Source organism: Cinclus cinclus, chromosome 6 (genome assembly GCF_963662255.1).
Source record: "Cinclus cinclus chromosome 6, bCinCin1.1, whole genome shotgun sequence".
Lineage (NCBI taxonomy): Eukaryota > Metazoa > Chordata > Aves > Passeriformes > Cinclidae > Cinclus > Cinclus cinclus.
In genome coordinates this window covers 53,011,138-53,029,475 of record NC_085051.1, presented here as the reverse complement: position 1 = coordinate 53,029,475, position 18,338 = coordinate 53,011,138, and the positions used below count along the sequence as shown (strand labels likewise).

Here is an 18,338-nt window from a genome sequence, read left to right as displayed (position 1 = left end):
CTTGCACTTCCACAGCATCTGCTGTTTGAATATATCAGTCAAGAAAATCTCACAATACTTGGGCAAATCTTAATCCATTAATGAATGCAAAGCCAAGGCACAAAGAAGTGATTTATATAATTATGAATACTAATTAGTATGTACTTCAAGATGAATTACATTCCATGCACTTACAAACTCTTCTGAAGACATAAACTGCTAAGAAATAAAGTGAGCTGTGTTTCCCTTACTAATTTGTTTTTGAGAAATGAACTTGAATATTCAATTATGGGTTTATTATTCTGTGAATCAGTTTGCAGTCATCAGTGGATATAATTTTTAGTATGAAAATGTTATTCATGCATATTACAGTTCCAGGCATATATTATCCTTTCATGAAAACATTTCAATCTTCCAGTCTTTATGCAAAAGATTGGCCCGTGGGCTCTGCACAGGATGTAAATTAAGTTCTTGTGTGGCTAAATCTGATTACCCTGTAGGGTACCAATCTTGCTTAGTGACAGTAGAAGCTGAGAATTGCATGCAGGACAGTCCACTTGAAATGGGGCCAAGAAGGGTCAGTTTCTAAATAGCAGATCTGAGGTTTGAACTAGATTTGAATATTATCCCCAAGAATGTTCAGTTAAACATAGAAGCTGTCTCCTCCATAATGAAATTGAGAAAAGCTCTTCTTTTTTAAGAGGTTCAGATCTTTATTAATCATATGTAAAGACACTGCAATCACTCTAACCTAGCCTTTAGTCAGTCTGCAGCTTTAATTACCAATTCCCACTTTCTCTTATTCCTCTCATATTCTATCAAAATTAATGCTCCAATGGAGACATTCAGTGAATAGCAAAACCCCACACAGATTATCAAAACAAAACCACCCCAAGTCAATACAAACTAAAACTATTTGACTATTACCAAAATATTATTGCTTTATTGTGGACTTACTGGGTGCATGAGAGAGACTAAAAAGGCATCTGCTAACACTACTGAATATGAAATACTGCTGTTCCTTCTGACAGGATTAGCTAAATACTTAAATGATAAGAACACTCCCCTGTATTTTTCCTATACTCAGAAAATGTGCACAAAAAAGTCACTCTTTGATGTCTTTCACTAGCTTCAGTTACTGTAGCAAGCTTTTGTATACATAAAAATTTCATTTTTAGTAGTTTTTGGCATCTCCTTGGCTTTCCTTTGATGTATAAAGGTTTTATGATCAATAATATCTAAAAGCAACGGATCATGCTAGGATTAAGCTGCAAGCTGCAATAACACCAGTGTTACTGCAATTGCTCTGAGTCAAGGAATAAACCCAACAAAAGTAATGCAACACTGGTGAAAATGATACAGCTTTTGCCTATTCAGAAAATGTAATTATCTCAGTAAATGCATGTGATTTTTAGTAATGACATCCAAAAATTTCTGACGGATTATTTTTAATAACATCTTTTCACAGTGGTTCTATTAGATATTTTAAATCAGACCTCAACAGTTACCCAACAGATAAATACCTCACTCCCTCAATAGGTTGTAGATGAAGGGACTCAGCACTCCACGTATAATCCTAATGAATTTAAAGGAGGGAAAGGATAAAACCAGGCCTGGAGAAAGCCTGGGGGCAACACGCTAGTGTGTGAGGGATGGTGTGCTGGAGAGGTCCTTTCATCTGCTGTCTTGATGGAGATGGGGGATGGAGATTCACGTGGCAGCAGTGACACAAGGGATATTGACCTGTTGGAAATCACAGAAGTGCCTGAGAATGATCACATGGAAGGTCCTGCTTGACTGGCCTGATCTCTTGCGGGGAGGATGAGGGAAAGGCTGTGGATGCTGCCTTCTAGACTTCAGTAAAGCTTTGAGTGTTTTCCACAGTATTCTCCTGAAGAAACTGACTGCTTATGGCTTGGATGGGTGCACTCATCACTGTTAAAAACTGTCTGTATGGCTGAGTCCAGAGTGCTGGTGAATGGTGCTGCTTCCATTTAGCATCCAGACACAAGTAGTGTTCTCTAGGGAACAGTGCTGGGGCTGGTTCCATCTTTTAATATCTTTATCAATTACTGGGATGAGGGGACCAAGACATCCTCAGTCTGCAGAAGATATCAAGCTGGGCAGGAGTGTGATCTGCTGGAAGGCAGGAGCACTCAGGACAGGCTGGATTGATGGGCCAATGCCAGTAGTGTGAGGGTCAACAAGGACAAACAGAGTCAACAGTGTCTGAACGTGAGGCAAGAGTGTGTCCAAGTGGCCAAGGCCAGTGGCATCCTGTATCAGGAATAGTGTGGTCAGCAGAAGCAGGGCAGTGACCATTCCCTGTACTCAACACTGGTGGGGCCACAGCTCAGGTGCTGTGTCCAGTTCTGGGCCCCTCAATTCAGGAAGGACAGGGAGGTTGTAGAGAGGTGAGAGTCGGAGTCAGTCTCTTCTCCCAAGTCACGATCAACAGGATGAGAGGAAACGGCTGCAAGTTGTGCCAGGGGAAGTTTAGATGAGATGCTAGGAAAAATTTCTTCACCAGGAGGATTGTCAGGCGGCCGAACAGGCTGCTCAGGGAAGTGGCTGAGTCACTGTCCCTGGAGGTATTTAAAAGACAAAGCAGCTTGCAGCTTAATGCTAGCATGACCCGTTGTATGCTGATACTGGTTTTGGGTGACAAACATTAAAATTACATGCTCGGTAAACAGTTTTAACTGTGAATTTACAGAAGTACAGTCCAGAGCTTCCATTTGAATTCCCACAGCTCCCCCATGCCAAACAACACATATCTGCATGATGAGGCACATTAACTCATCTGACATCGAACAGTTTTTTCCTTGGAATAGTTTGAGTAGTGAATCAATTTCAACAGGCAGACACAAAAACATCTGTGTTAATGGAAGTGAGATGCTCAGAAAAGGAAAATGCTTTGATTGACCCCTACCCATTCAAAGCATATGTGAAACTACCTTAGGGATGTTACACACATGCTGTCAGAACATATGGCCATTAACCACCAGTCCACTGGGGCTCTGGTCTCTCCCTTTCTGGGATATTTTCTTGTACTATCCAGTTACTGTTTTACATCAGAACTACCTATTAAAGTATGCATTCACAGTGTGGTCAAAGTTTACATCATGCAAGATGTGATTTACTGTAAAGCCCTGAAAAATTTTATTACATACCCACAGTAGTCTATTTCAAAAATTTATTTTCTTAAACATGGCATTTTGTAAATTTTTAATAAATATATAACCTTTACAGTACTGATACAGTATAAAATTCACAAATATTTTCAAAGTGTTGGTTATTATCTGAGAAAACACCATTAATTACTGTTTTCATTTACTAATAACACTTAAAATCACAATTCAGGGGCCACTTTAGCCCAAATAATATAGTTGCATGAAACACTGGATCTGCTACTGTATTAGTAACATTTATTTCATTTTGCAGAGCAATTATTATAGCTGATGTGGACAAAGCTTTTTGCTCCAGTTGAAAAAGTCTGTGAATAAATCATGTCATGTTTAGATATGAAAAATAGGTCAATGGCTACTGAGATGATGTTTCCAAAAGCAGAGCCTTCACTACAGCACAGCTTTAGGAAAGCACTTCATCTGACAGCCTACATTCTTTTTAACAGAATCCTCTTAGTAGGTACTGGATAAAAAAAAAAAAAAATCATTTAACTGTATAAATGATAGTGAGGAATGAGACTTTTTTAAATTAAAAATACATGGCATAATATTTTAAGACTTCACTTGAACCAAGCTCCTTCTAACTGATGGTACCTACTGGAGGCCACCAAAACAACCCTCAGGCAAGTTGTTTTCAGTGCCTTGGAGAAACTGGTGAGAACAGCACATTTTTTTGGAAGAAATGAACCAGGAGAAAGCAGTGTATACATGTAGTAATGTTGTTCTCCATGCAGGAGTTACCAGTTTCATCTTCTACCAATATTAAATGACAGGCAGCACATTTGTTAAATTGCTCAGCAACTAAAACATTTACCAATCGTGGATCAGAGGAGCTCTTGTCCAAGGCAGGCACATTTCTCTTAATTAAAAAGAAAAAATCTAAGAAGATCCTATTGCATTAGCACTTTATATTAAGTAATATCTTAAATATTTATTAAAAATAGCAAATAATCACACTGAAGAGAGGATTATTCTACGTTTACTGTATATATATATCCACAAATCAAATTTGTTTCTTCACCCATTTTGTATAACTTATGGATAGCTACTGCCCCAGGCAAGCAACTGCTGCAAAATGAGGCATTTTTGTCTTTATATACTAATATATAGTTAGTGGAGACATCATTCTGAGACCAGGGTTCAGGTATAGCACACTGAATCTCGTATTATTTAGCAGCATAACTCCATAGTAAAAACAGGAAAGTCATTCCATCTGATATGAACAAGGAACAGCTTTTAGAAGTTTTCTTGGTTGTGTTTTGGTGGAGAAATATTTTAGATATTCTTGGAATAAAGGGTATAAAGGAAATCTACATACTGCTTATAAATTAAGACCAGTGTTGACTTTTATTTACATAGATTAACAAACAAATTCAAGTAATTATGGCATCAACAACTCAGATTTTGAACATTATTATAAACCACAAGTTTTCAGCATACAGTGTTGTGTTCTTCATGGATCTGTGATTACTGTTCTAGTTTCTTTCTCCAACGAAGCCACCTCAGAGCTCTCACCAGTGCCACTTGTCCCATGAGGAATGTGATCCTAAAGTTACGTTTATACCAATCTCTAGGATTCCAAAGCCAAGAAAATCATCAGCACAAAGAACAAGAACAGGAAAAAGATACACAATTACATTGAAATACCCTTTGGCATTGACAAATGACATTTCAGTGATTACTTGCATTTTCTGTTCTTTGTGGTAACACTTTTCCTGCCTAGTAAGAGTTAAATAACCCACAAAAAAAGTTTATGTGCTTATCCACATTCGTGAACAGATTACAGGGTTGGAACTGTATTTGAAATCAGGTGAGATAAAACAGTTAAAACTACACCTCATGCTTCAGAAGTAAAGTTGATCACCAAGCTATCTTGGTGATAGCTTCCTGCCAGTGCTGTGCTTCAAGTAAGATTTGTTTGTGTGTGGATGAAGATGCCTGTGTTGAAAAGGGTGAAGTTGGTCTCATACAAGGGTAGGAAAAAATAAAATCAAATCACATTTCAAAGGCTAATTGTATAAACCAATATGGGAAACATTACCTTTCTACTGCAGTATCTGTTAAAGATAAAGCCTTTAATATTGCTGAAGTTAGTCTTTTCATCTTTAAATAATTTAATTTTTATGAACCATGCATGGATTCTGGAACCAATTCAAACTGTTCCCACTATAGTCTGCATCAGCCCTTTTTAACCTCTTGAGAACTTGCTTCAAGTTCTCGTTCCTGTTACAAATTAAAATAATACCAGGTTTTTTTCCTAGTTTCTAACAAGGATCTCATTTCCACGTTGTAGAATGCTCGCAAGAACCAATATGATACGCAGAATTCTAGAACTAGAAAACTGGGATTTAGGTCTTCTCTTGAGATGTCTGGGGTAAACCCTGCATGCACAGATCTAACATAAGCCTGAGATACCAGCCTCTCAGTGAGGATAGCAACCAAATTCACACTGACAGGCAGCACTGAGCTACCCCTTCAAATGTCATGTTAAATAAAAATATCATGCTAACATTGCAACTGCTTCTTTTCCCCTTTCAAGTTTAATTTCCTACATACTTCTTGAATTTTTTTCCAAAGCTAAATTGTATTTCCATTCTAAGTACCCTGAACTAAATATTCAAGGCATCTATGCACAGTCATTGCTTCAATTTTAACTAAATTTTAGAAGTTGCAACACCTCAGCTGCCAGTTTTCAGGCCAGCTGGCAATACTGCAAAAGAACATACAGCTAAATGTATAAACAGATTTTTATAAATATGACCCCCTCAAAATCAGAGTGCCTGTAAAAAGCTCTGATGTTTTCAGGGCTGTGCAGCTCCACTTTAAAACTACGACGACGCAGCTGACACAACCTGATTTTACAAGTCAGCAGCAAGGAAGGTCACTTTTAAGCACAAAGCCTCAATTATCTTACCCTGAAGATGGCACAGGATCCTAAGGTCACTGCAACAATGGTAACTGGTGACCAGTTCCAAGATGAACTATTTGAATTCCCACTTATCAATTAATTATAGGTAACGTATTGACAATCCTTTCACTAAAAACAATTTCTTACTTTTAATGCTGTTGCTTTGTATTGTGGTGAGGCTCCCCCCTGCCCCTCTGTGGGCAAGATAAGATATGCATATTTAAATGCTTGTTAGTTAAATCGTTCTTACAGCATAGTATTTTATGGTTTATGCACAATACACACAAAGAAACCTAAGCCACCATTTGTTATAGATCGGTTGCAGTGATGGCAGAATTCTCACCAACATTACATCATTAGGAACCCAGGCACACTTGACACTTTTGAGCCCAATAACCTCCCAATGCAGTACAGAGAGGAAACTGCAGTTGTACTTTCACATTCAGAGGTCAGTATTCCTGGATTAAGTGCTGTCCTCCTCCACCTTCCCATTCCTCCCTCATTTCTAGCCCTTTTTCAAGTGTGCACAGCTACTTGCAGGGGTATGTGTGTTTACAAGTAATTTTTCACTCCTTTCAGATCCCCAATCCAGTTTATCCAGCTGTTGTACACACAGTAACACTGAAACAATGCAGGAGATGCTGTGAAGAGTGGGATTGGGTCTACCAGGCTGTAGCTGAGATTCTACCCAGGACAAGTCAGGTGATAAATTTATGCCTCGCCAAACTCAAAAAGCTGATCACTTTTTTACTAGACACTTGCAAAATAATAGACCCAAGATTATTAAACATTACTCGCATTAAATTATTTTCCTTTGAGATAAATCACATTTACTTGTCCTTATTTAACAGTCAACTAGAATCTGTTATACAGAACTTTCAAGTGGTCTATTTGCATATTTATCAGTTTCAATTAGCAGCATGAAAAGACCCGTGCCCTAAGATAATAAAATGTGCCTGATCTTGTCTCTTTAAATCTCAGACTTGAGCTTATCGTTCCACTAAAACAACAGTAAGCAGCACCAGAACTCAAGTGATAATGCAAGTTGCTGTCAAATGCTAATAACAGCATTAAAAAGTAATTTTCCAAAATTACACGGGTTTGTGCTGTTTTACCAATTACAGAAAATATGTTCAGATTTTAGACTTGATCTTATACATTTTACTTAGACTTTAATGTATAATGGTCAACATAAATACCTTCTACATACCTGTTATATTGCAAATGCTTTTTAAAATTTTTACTTAGAAAGTCCTTGTAAAAGTCAGCCATTTCTTCTGCATTCAGTGTTGCTTTTTGACCTGAAAATAGGTTTTGGTGTGACAAAGTCAAGGCAGTTCTTCGGATCAAAACACTGGGTTCAGGTGCTAGGTCTAACTCCTTGCTCCTACAAGCTTTCTGTGTAACACTGAACAAGTTAATATGCCTTTATCTTTCAGCTTCTTAAAACTTATCTAGAGAGCACAGCAGATTAAAAATACTGATCATCCTGAAGATGGAGTAGTTCTTAAGCCCCTGTTACTTGTGGAAGTGATAAAGTTCATGAGCTCTTAGACTATTTAGGGAACCAGTGAACCCCTATGAAAATGTTCATAGATGTAGAAGTATCTATCCTCTGAATAGAATAATTTCTTACAGGGCTGAAGTCTAAACAGTACCAGTAAGAACATTTACTAACTTAATTTTCCCCACTAAAGTAAGTCCATAAATATCAAAAGAACACTATCCACAACTGACATGGTATTTTCAGATGTAATTCTTCTATTACTGTTGATAAATTTCAAGTAACTTCAGGCAAAACATTTATGTTCTGAGATGTCAGACTTACAAACAATCTAGTAAGCAATTATTTTGAGAACGAAATACAAAAGATTATTTTGAGTATGTCACTCATAACCAGAATATGAGAGGAAGAACAGAAGACCTGTGGCTACACCACAGATGTCTAATCCTGAGAACCAGCAAATATTCTCAAGTCTACCAGACAACTCCTATATAAACCTTCACACAAAATGACAGTCAAATTTCAATGCCCAGGGGAACACTGATATTATGAGGGAGATGGAATTGCAACTTGTTACTGTTCCAAAATGCATTTTAAGGCTCTTGAGATTGATCACAGAAATGTAAATTATTGATTGGTTCTATGTGTCATTATTTAAAAAACTAACATGTTGACGTATTAGCATACTATGGGATAAATTAACACTAAAACCATTTGAAGGCTGCCAGCTTAGTGCCTATGGTTAATTTGTTTCTTCATACTGGTATCAGCAGAACTGATTAATTACATAGAAAAGTAAGTTTTGTTCCAACTCTCCGTGTATATTTTTATTTTTACAAACATTCACAGCTGTATTATAGAATTGCTGACCAAAGGCATGCAGTTGATACAAATTTATTTTTCATGAATGTATGTGGTCATTCTCTTTTACTTCTAAAGCACAAAAGCAAAACAACAAAAAAACCCCAAAACAGGAATATAAAAGAAGTGTTTTTGAAACAACATCGATCTTAACTAAATAAAATTACTTTTCAAGCACAAACTGATCACCAGGATACAAACAGAAAAGAAAAATAATGGTCTGTGACATACAGAACGTCAGAGCAGATGCTTCACTAAACTCAAACAGATCATTATTCTGTGAACAAAGTGTTCAACCTCTTACTACAATGCCCAATTCGTTATTATTATTCACTATTATGAAGAAGGCATTTTGTTTTCATTTTCACACAATGAATTAGAGAGACAGCTATTTTAGAGCACTCTGCTCAGGCAGAGACAGGCAGATAGCAGCTGCCACCTCCCCAGAAGCTGTCCTACTCTCCCCCAAGGAAAAATATTCTATTAATGGGACACACCATGGATCTGAAGGCAAAGACCGTGAATTTATTCACCTAACCATAACATACACTTGAGGCAAATGCTCTGTTTATCTCAGCCAACTCACTGGCTTAGGAGGTGTCAAAGTAAAAAGTCCCTTCCTCCTTAGGCTACATGATTATAATATTGCTGGGCTAGGATTTCAGCACATTCCCTCTGGCTGCAGGGAAGGAATTAGGGAGAGAAGAGTGTGACAGATTATCTGACCCCCACATGCACATATCTGAAAAGCTCCTCATCTTTTTTTGTCACACTCCTGAAAACACTTATAAATCCTACCCCTAAGATTTACTGTGACAGAACACAAAGAGCATAAAACTAACAAAATTCAAAGTTAAACAGAATGCAGAATGCATCCTAAACTATTAACAAAGATCTCACTAACCTGATTCATCTTTCATTTCCAGACCCTTGGCTTTCAGTCTTGAATAAATAAATTCTTCTTTCTCCTAAAACACGTTTTTCCACATTAGAACGGGATGTAGTCAGTCCTTGAAGTTAACCATTGTTTTTAATTACAAAGCAATGTGGTGTTCAACACCCTTTGAAATAACTAGCAATACTTGTTATACTTGGAAGTGTCAACTAAACACTTTTCTTAATCCAATGAGTTAGTTAAACTGTTCACTTAGATCCTGCTACCTGCATGCATCAATTAATTCATGCAAGTGTCCTACTGATACTTATAAAACTGATCTCTGGAGTAAAGCTACAGCCAAACTTCAGTGTTGTCTGACAGGATTAAAACTTTCAGTTTATAAAACTAACTATGGGAATGTGCTGTACTATATAATTGAGATTTTGAGCATAGAGAAAAACATGCAGCCTAGAAAAATTAAAATTACTTAGATGGAAGCACAATAATAATTTGTGTGTTTTACAGACTTTAAAAAGTTCTGTGGAATTAAAAGAAAAGCTCCATTTTTTTCCTGGGATATTCACAAGTTTTGAGAGAATATGATGCTCAACATCAAAAATGAATGGTGAATTACTGGTCTGTTACTGTTCTTCCAAAAAATGCCTCATTGTTTGGGAGATGCCAAAATCAGGAAAGAAGACAGACTCACTTTAGCCTTGGTGGGATACGCTGCCAGTGGAATGGGACATATCAGTTGACCTCATTTACTCTTGGTAATTACACCAAATTTCTCCCACTTACAGGAGAAAAACCAGCCATGAAATAATTTTCAACAGCTGCTCTAGTCACAGATAGGTCTTGCATGCAGGGCAGCTACAACTTTATACTTTCAGTGCAAGACAGAAAAAAGGCAAATACTCTATGCCACTAGGCAGCAATAAAACACTTGGGATTTTGAGTTTTGTGCACCATTTAAAGAAATGAATGACAAAACCGTAATTTCCTCTGCGACCCTGAGCGCATTAACAGCGGGCAGAACTGAGCCCCACCTGAGAGAGGCCAAGCCCCAAAGTTTCGGGCGGGCAGGCAGGCGGGCACTGAGCAGCAGCAGCGGGTGCGAGGCCGGGCTCACCTGGCGGAAGGCGCGGTTGTGCCGTGCCCAGAAGCGCTGGTTGCTGGCCTGGGCCTCCTGGCGCGCCTCCCGCAGCCGCCGCTCCAGCGCCGACTCCTCGGGGGGCACGTAGAAGATGATGGGGCGCAGGTTGGAGTGCTTGTCCGGGGGCCCGATCCAGTCGCTGTGCGAGTGCGCGGGGGGACGGAAGCCCAGGCCCTGGGAAACACGGACACGACGCCTTATCAGCGGAACGTCTCAATCTGGAATAAATCCCCAAACGCCACGGAACCTTAAAGCATGCAAGCAAGCATAGCGAGTTCAGAAATAAAGCACATCTATTTACTGTGACCAAAAACAACGGCGTACATTTACAATTTACTCTTACTTGCACTACAGAGAACATACCTTTAACTCTTTTACCACGGGCATTAATCATGAAGTTTTTTTTTAATCAACTTTTTTGTTTGTTTTCATTTTTCCATCACTGATACTCTGTTAAAATATTTCATGAAGAGAACTAGCAAGTATGCAAGGTTTTTTTACGGTGCTGATCTCTGCCCTCTGGTGACCGGTGACAGCACCCGAGGGAACAGAATGAAGCTGCGTCAGGGGAATTTTAGGCTGGATATTAAAGGCTCTTCACCCAAAGGGCTGATGGTCACTGGAACAGACTCCCCAGGGAGGGAGTCACGGCCCCAAGCAAGACAAGCTCAAGGAGCTTTTGGACAACTCTGCAGACACACGGTGCGATTCTCAGGGCTGATCTGTGCAGGGCCAAGAATCGGATTTCGGTGGTCCTTGTGGGTCCCTTGAAACTCAGCATATTTAATAACGCTATGATTCTAAGTTTTCCTCAGCCCGGCGTTCTTTCTGCATCCGTGACTCCACACACAGGCGTGTGCCTGGCCCAGCCGGGTTCGGGACCACCTGGCGTTACCCAACAGCCCGACCCTCAGCGCCCCTCCAGCAACAGACACCGGGGGCCTCGACAAACACATCAAAAAACGGAGGCCGCGGGGAACGCCGTTTGCTACCGGCCGGCCCGGCCCCGCCCCGCCGGCGTGACCGGGGGGCAGCAGGAGCGCTCCCCGCTCAGGGCTCCGCGGGGCCGGCGGCCCCCGAGGCTTCCCCCACTGCCCCCGCCCGGGTTTACCGCGCTGTCCGGCCGCTCCCCGCGCTCAGCCGCACAGCCGCCGCTGGAGGAGGAGAAGGAGAGGAGGAGGAGGCGGCGGCGGCGGCAGCAAGCACCGTCCCTCAGCACCCGGGCGGCCGCCATGGCCCCGCGCTTTACGGCGCTGCCGCGCGGGCGCTGCGGGCGGGGCGGGGCCAGGCTGGGGCCGGGGCCGGGGCCGGGGCCGGGCGGGGCTCGGGCGGTTGGCGGCGCTCGGCCCGTGGCGCAGCGCCGGGCCGGGCAGCGGGTCCTCGCCGGGCGGCGGGTAAGTGCGTGACCGAGGCGGGTCGGGGACGCCGCGCGGGCTCGCTACGGGGCCGGTGGGAACCAGCCTCCCGCAGGTGCCTCGGCGGTGTCCCGGTGTCATTTCCTCTTCGCTCTGCGCCGGGCCCCACCGCGGGGGAGGCGGGAGGTTGCGGCCATGGAGGAGCAGGGGACAGCGAGTGCTGAAGGGGAACAAGGTATGTGCGGGGAAGGAGCGCTGGCCCGGGGTCGTGGCGCCCGAGGGCGCTCGGGTTCGGCCGCTGCTCTCCCCCCGCGCCGGGTTCTCCCCTGGGCTGCGGTGCCCTGTTGGTTCTGCGGCCGCTTCGGCTGCACAGCAGGTGGGGAGGGCAGGGCGGAAGGCTGGGGGTGAACAGCCGAGAGCTGGGCGTGTGGCAACTAAATCATCGCCCCTGCGGCCCGACCGGGAGAAAGGTGTAAAAAAAATTAAAGGCCTGTGCGAATATCGGCCAAGTGGTATATTCGTATTGGTGAAGATACTTAAAATAGCTGTAATGCTGAAGTGCTTCGGTAAAAGTTGCAACGTGTACTCGTGTAGCAGTTAAGCAAGTCTTCTTCTCGTCTTCTTTGTAGTCCATCTGGAGCAGGACGGGGGAAGAGGAATGGATATGGGTAACCAACACCCATCCATAAAACGGTTACACGAAATACAGAAGGAAGTCAAAGAGATTGAGCAGCAAGTGGCTCTCTTCAGCGGCCTGTCTACCGACCGAGATTACAAGAAATTAGAAAGAAGCCTTACCAAGCAACTTTTTGAAATAGATTCTGTAGACACCGAAGGGAAGGGGGATATCCAGCAAGCCAGAAAGCGAGCTGCCCAGGAAACTGAGAGGCTGCTGAAGGAACTGGAACAAAATGCAAACCATCCACGCAGACTGGAAATAGAGGCTTTATTCAAGGAAGCACAGTCGCTTGTGGAACGTGAGATCACACCTTTTTACAAAGGAGGAAACTGTATAAGTGATGAATTCGAAGAAGGAATTCAGGACATTGTGTTGAGGCTTACCCAGGTGAAAACTGGAGGGAAAGTTTCTCTACGCAAAGCAAGGTACCGCACTCTGACAAAGATATGTGCTGTTCAGGAGATTATAGAGAGTGGTGTAAAGCAGCAGCTGTCCCTGCCACTCTCTAATGATGCACATCCTTCTGTCTCCAAAATTAACTCTGTAATGTGTGATGTGAACAAAGCCAGAGGAACTCTCATTGCGCTTCTAATGGGAGTGAGTAGTAATGATACCTGCAGGCATCTGTCCTGTGTGCTCACCGGCCTCATTGCTGATTTGGATGCTTTAGATGTCTGCGGTCGCACAGAAATAAGAAATTACAGAAAGGAAGTAGTAGAAGAAATCAATAAATTGCAGAGATACCTGGACTTGGATGAAGAAGCAAATTCTACTCATGCTTATGATTTGGCACAAAATCAGTCCATTCTAAAAATAGAAGAGATCCGTAAGAAGATGAAGGAAGTTAATTCCTTACTTTTAAAAACAGAGAATGCTTCTGATTTGTATCTGGGATCCAAAGCAGAGTTGCAGGGACTAATTGCACACCTAGATGAAGTGAGTCCAGGAAAAAATCCCTGTATTAGAGAGGCCAGGAGAAGAGCAGTAATTGAAGTTCAGACTCTTATAACATATATTGATTTGAAGGAAGCGCTGGAAAAAAGGCAGCTGTATCCAGAGCGAACTGCTGCTGAACATCAGTCTCATAAAGCAGTTTGGACTGTACTTGGAAACTTGTCTCAAATTCAACAAGAGGTGATTTCATTTGATGGAAACAGAACAGATAAAAATTACATGAGACTGGAAGAACTTCTTACAAAACAGCTTCTAGCCCTGGATGCTGTTGATCCTCAAGGTGATGAGCGGTGCAAGGCTGCCAGGAAGCAGGCAGTAAAGCTTGCACAGAATATTCTTTACTATCTGGACATGAAAACAGATGAATGGGAATACTGAAACACCCATGGCCTAACACAGAAGAACATTCTTCCCTTTAGCACTTTATGAAGGTCATTGGCAGCACATAATAAAGTGTTCTGTGCTTGCTGAAATCATGGAGATTGCATAAGCAGTTGACTTGGCTATATGTCTGCTATCCCACGCAGTCACCCACTTACCATGGCAACTGTCAGTGCACCATCAGCAATTCTGGTCACTGCTATAAGCAAAGAAGTGCAATTCTCTGAAAGAATAGCTTAATAGTTGATAAAATAGCTTCCTTCCTTTATTTTTTTTTCTTTTTTCTTTTTTTCTTTCTTGTTTTGGTTTCAATAGCCTTGTGCAATGTTCAGTGAATGCAGGTTTTTCAAAGACACAGAAACTTCCTTATGGTATAGTACTGGCAAAACTGTTTAAGGAGACTGGACATGAAAATTAGTATTCAGGCACGAGGCTCCATCCAGCAACTTCACAGCAGTCTGGATGTACTGTTAATGTGCTGTTATGACAAAGTACTAAGGGCAAAAAGCCTGCTGGCTTTTGCATTGTACTTGATTTATTCCATCCATCATACCATCTAGATTTCTCAGTTAATGGAGCTATAATGCCAGCTGCAAATTAGCATTTACATAGGCAAAGCCAATTATGTCAATTTTTGTAATACCTGAGCCCTTTGATTTGCAAAACCAGGTCTTTTGTTGGTGGAAATACTTTCAAGTTATTGCTTTAAGGTACTGAGACTTGGAGAGGAAAATCTGTACTATACCAAACAGATAAAGGGGATTTAGAGGATTTCAAATTGCCATCCATAAACTCTTGAAAACTGCACTGAACTTTATTTAGTGGCTGCGTAGATGTCTTTTTAAACTCTGGTGTTGCATCTGGTTTTCACATTTGGTGAAAACAGAAAAAGAGTTCACTTTGAAGTGAAATGTGCGTTTTGGAATTATTTTTGTAAAATTAGGTAGTCAGCTATAAAGATGTCCCTAATGATGTTAGTGTGTGCTATGTGGTCAGGTGTGGCTTCAGGCATGTCTTGGAAAGACTTGTGGCAAATGTCTCTCTTTGCAACTCATCCCCTTAACTGTTCTAGTAGCTTCATAAATAAGCTTGCTTGTACTGTTGTATGCACCTACCTTTTTATTTGTGGCTGCTAGTGCCAATCACATTTCTACTATAGCATGTTTTTTGGCATTTTTAACAGCATGGCATTAAAATGATTTAAGTATGTGTATATATATATATATATATATATATAAAGAATATAGATATATATATAAAGATATATTCAATTATGGATAATTTGCACTCGGCTCTTTCAGGATTAACTAATGAATTATTGTTCTATAGGTGATGATTTTTACCACTTTAAGGAATAAAAACCATTTCGGATGTTACAGTAAATATTTTTAAGATATTTTTGACTGATTAGAGAAGACAGTACTGTCTGTGAGAGACAAGTGCCTTTATGACACTGCTAACTTGCACCGTCATATGTAGATATAGGAACTGTTTACTGGCAGCTTGATACATTTGTAATCTTTGCAAACTGGATTTTTCATGTGTATATCTAATTTTACTGTAGTATATGTCAAGATAACACAATAGGTGACAGTTGCCCTACAGAGTCCTGAGAATGAGTATCATATTCTGCTTAAAAACTAAAGCATTGGTGTGGAGGTGGGGGACTTTGGGCAGGTCTTCTGTGCCTATTGCTACAAGAATAATATGTTTGTTCATAACATACTATGAGATGTTGATTGAAGGCTGCATACCTTCAGAGTGTGAATAGATTTTGTTTGTGATTGTACAGGTGATTGCTTTGCAAATCTACTTGCCAAAGCTGACATAATTGAGTACAGTGCCTAAGGCACAATTTGGCAATGACAGAATGTTTCTTGGAGGATTCTTCCTGCTCCTTCAGAGGCACAATCCCATTGAATTTAACTGTCCTTCACTAAAAAAAAATAAATTCCCCTAATTAAAATTCCAGTCTCTATTTGAATATTATGTGGCTAACACAGAATATTAATAGTGTTACATGCTGGTGTTAATACACCTGAATTATTCTACTCATTTCAAGCTCTCTACACATTTGAATTGCAGCTTGTGATTTGCACTTACATGATTAGGAAAGATAAGGAATTGATATTGAAATGATATTAATATTTTTTCTTTAGTATTACTGTTGGGTCTGCAGTGGTTACTTGTTTGTTTTAAACAATTTAGTGTCTGTTCCCTGGCAGATACATGTAGTTTTAGAAGTGTTCGAGCCTCTTATGTAAAAATGAGTAAGTATAGTTACCAGATCTGTTCTATTTTAAATGTGTCTTTTAGTTTTTCCTGAATGAATTGTTACGCCTGCATCTCTAAGAATGAAAATGTGTAAGGTTAGTGTAATTTGACTGAGTAGAGTCCAGTAGCAAGATATTGTGTGGATTAAGCTTTTTTCCTCTGTTATATACTCTGATAAATTGACTATTTAAATGTTATGGTAAAATCCTCATCTGAAATTAGATTAATTCACAGTTTTTTGCATGAATGAAAGTAATAAAACATGTGCTTAACCAAAAAAAAAAAAAAAAAAAAAAAAACCAAAAAAAAAACAACTCCAGAAAACCCCAAAAAGAAATGTGCGGGTTTCTAAAAAATTTGCTTTTATGCTGAAGAATGTAATTTCTCTGTTCTTTTGTATCCAAAGATTGAGAGACACACTTTTCTTTCCAATACAGCAGGCTAAAATAATCAACAAAATGTAAATGGACCAAATGGCAAAGGCCTGCATTTTAGAACTATACTATAATAAAATAACTTTTCTCTGTGCTGTGTTATGTACCTTAGAGCAAAATAATTGAGTGGATATTCTGGGGGAGAGGTAGTCCTGCATCATGATTCCTAGTTGTTAACCGAATTTCTTTTTAAGCTAGTTTTCTTTAGTTATTTCAGTGTTTACTTTTGGTTGTTTGCCACTCAGAGTGGTTTTTCTGTTTGGAGATAGAACTGTGGGTACCAGTTTGAAGAAGATTTTTATGTACAATTCTTATATTTTAAATTTAACAGAAATCAGTGTCTGTGCTCCTAATGGTATACCTGTCTTCAGTTATTGCTGTGACATTTGTGTTCACAGATACAAGATTAAATATTGCAGTGTTACATTCTTGATTATTAGTACAAATACATTACTGCTTTTACTAGTTACTCATTTGAATGTTATGCCCTGATGCCTTTCTCTATTTATTTTTGAATGTGAGTTACCAGAATGTAAATTATTTTTGTTTTAGAGTGTTTTTATTAAACATGCATACATAAATCTCTCTTTCCCCCCCCCCCTTTTAAAAGTTTGCTTTTTCATTGCTGTATTGATTAAAATAAAGTTCTTTGTGTGGATACCGCTCCTACTTGCTAAATCTGGTGCCTGCTGGTTTTCTCTGCATTCCTCAGCAGTAGCTTTGCAGCCTCCAGGGTTCCACTTGGATGATCACTGCAGCAGTGCTTGTGGCAGTGTTCAGATCAGCTGTTGAAGGATGCTGCCTGAGCAGATGAGCTGGTGAAACTGATGGCATGAGTCTCTTCCTGCAAAGTCAGTGTGGATTCCAGAGCCTTCAGCAGGAGCTCAGCTAATCTGGCTTTAGGCTGTGCACATGAGGCAGGTTCCCTGAGTGCTCTGTTGGTTCAGTGTGTTTTTTGGAGATGCAGTGAGCCACATTACTGACTCACTGCTGATGGAAATTGGGAATTCTCTTTCTGCCCAGGAAGCACTGGCTTTGTGCAGTTTCTGCTGCTTGGCCAACTCCAGGGAGCTGATTTAATCCAATGAAATGGGAAAAAATAAACCACAAAAATGGAGGAGGGGGTTTAATGAACAAAACTGGCTGTTAGAAATGTATGTGGGCCAGAGCTACTGTGAAATGAAGGGGTGGGTGGTGCAGCCATGGGCTAGGGAGCAAATGGTAAGAATTTTGGTAGCAGCAACTCATTAGATCAACCTGCACAGTTAAATAACTGGAGGAGGAAGAAGCAAAGGTGTCAACTATCAACTCCTACAAAGAAGTGGAAAATTTCTGCTTCACTAATGAGGTATGATGGAGGCAATGCAAATGAATCATGTATGGAAAATAAACCAGTAGCTTTCAATTGCACTTCCATGATCATGTCACATGTGATTGTAGAATCCTGACAGAATCATTAAGGTTGGAAAAGACTGCCAAGGTCTGGTTTTGTGTCTCGTCGAAGTACTACACAGGGTCTGGAAAACCTTACTCAGAAAATACTGGGTAAGAACAGTGCTTGTAAAGGTTGAATGTTCCCACAGGTAACAACTTCACTGTATCTTCTTTCCCTTTTAACAATGGAGTTTATTTGAAGGAAATATATTCTTCAAAGACCAGTAAATCCTCTGGGCCATGGCTCTGGGTGTTGCTCCACCAGCTGCTGGCCTGTCTGTCTTGATTGTCTGTTTACTTGTCAAAGGAGAGAATTCACCTTGTCAGAATATTTTTGTATGTGTTTTGGTGCCT

The 18,338-nt window shown here is 40.5% G+C and overlaps 2 protein-coding genes across 4 annotated transcripts; one reads left to right on the top strand and one right to left on the bottom strand.

Annotated features, from left to right (window-relative positions):
* Window positions 1-3,178: 3,178 nt before the first annotated feature.
* On the bottom strand, window positions 3,179-11,718 carry LOC134045731 (cytochrome c oxidase assembly factor 8). 2 transcript variants are annotated; one of them, XM_062495686.1, is made up of 5 exons: window positions 11,585-11,718; window positions 10,450-10,647; window positions 9,345-9,408; window positions 7,286-7,376; window positions 3,179-4,737 (listed from the first exon to the last, which is right to left on the bottom strand). In XM_062495686.1, the coding sequence occupies exons 1-5, from the start codon at window positions 11,705-11,707 to the stop codon at window positions 4,635-4,637; spliced, it is 579 nt and encodes a 192-aa protein (XP_062351670.1). In that variant the 5' UTR covers window positions 11,708-11,718; the 3' UTR covers window positions 3,179-4,634. The 2 variants fall into 2 exon arrangements, with proteins under 2 accessions (XP_062351670.1, XP_062351671.1); XM_062495687.1 differs by lacking the exon at window positions 11,585-11,718 and adding an exon at window positions 10,837-11,578.
* A 109-nt stretch (window positions 11,719-11,827) lies between these two features.
* Window positions 11,828-17,208, top strand: BAG5 (BAG cochaperone 5). Of its 2 annotated transcripts, none has more exons than XM_062495685.1 (2): window positions 11,828-11,867; window positions 12,458-17,208. In XM_062495685.1, exon 2 carries the CDS (start codon window positions 12,487-12,489, stop codon window positions 13,837-13,839), a length of 1,353 nt encoding a protein of 450 aa, XP_062351669.1. In that variant the 5' UTR covers window positions 11,828-11,867; window positions 12,458-12,486; the 3' UTR covers window positions 13,840-17,208. The 2 variants fall into 2 exon arrangements, with proteins under 2 accessions (XP_062351669.1, XP_062351668.1); XM_062495684.1 differs by lacking the exon at window positions 11,828-11,867 and adding an exon at window positions 11,880-12,063.
* The last annotated feature ends 1,130 nt before the right edge of the window (window positions 17,209-18,338 follow it).

What these genes read in the sequence shown, in the direction of transcription:
- LOC134045731 (XM_062495686.1), bottom strand. Translation starts at nt 11,707, where the DNA reads ATGGCGGCCGCCCGGGTGCTGAGGGACGGTGCTTGCTGCCGCCGCCGC. An exon ending in ACAACCGCGCCTTCCGCCAG is followed by an intron (nt 9,409 to 10,449) that starts GTGAGCCCGGCC and finishes AACGTGTTTTAG; the next exon opens with GAGAAAGAAGAATTTATTTA. An exon ending in GGAAATGAAAGATGAATCAG is followed by an intron (nt 7,377 to 9,344) that starts GTTAGTGAGATC and finishes ACCTATTTTCAG; the next exon opens with GTCAAAAAGCAACACTGAAT.
- BAG5 (XM_062495684.1), top strand. Translation starts at nt 12,024, where the DNA reads ATGGAGGAGCAGGGGACAGCGAGTGCTGAAGGGGAACAAG. An exon ending in GAGTGCTGAAGGGGAACAAG is followed by an intron (nt 12,064 to 12,457) that starts GTATGTGCGGGG and finishes TCTTCTTTGTAG; the next exon opens with TCCATCTGGAGCAGGACGGG.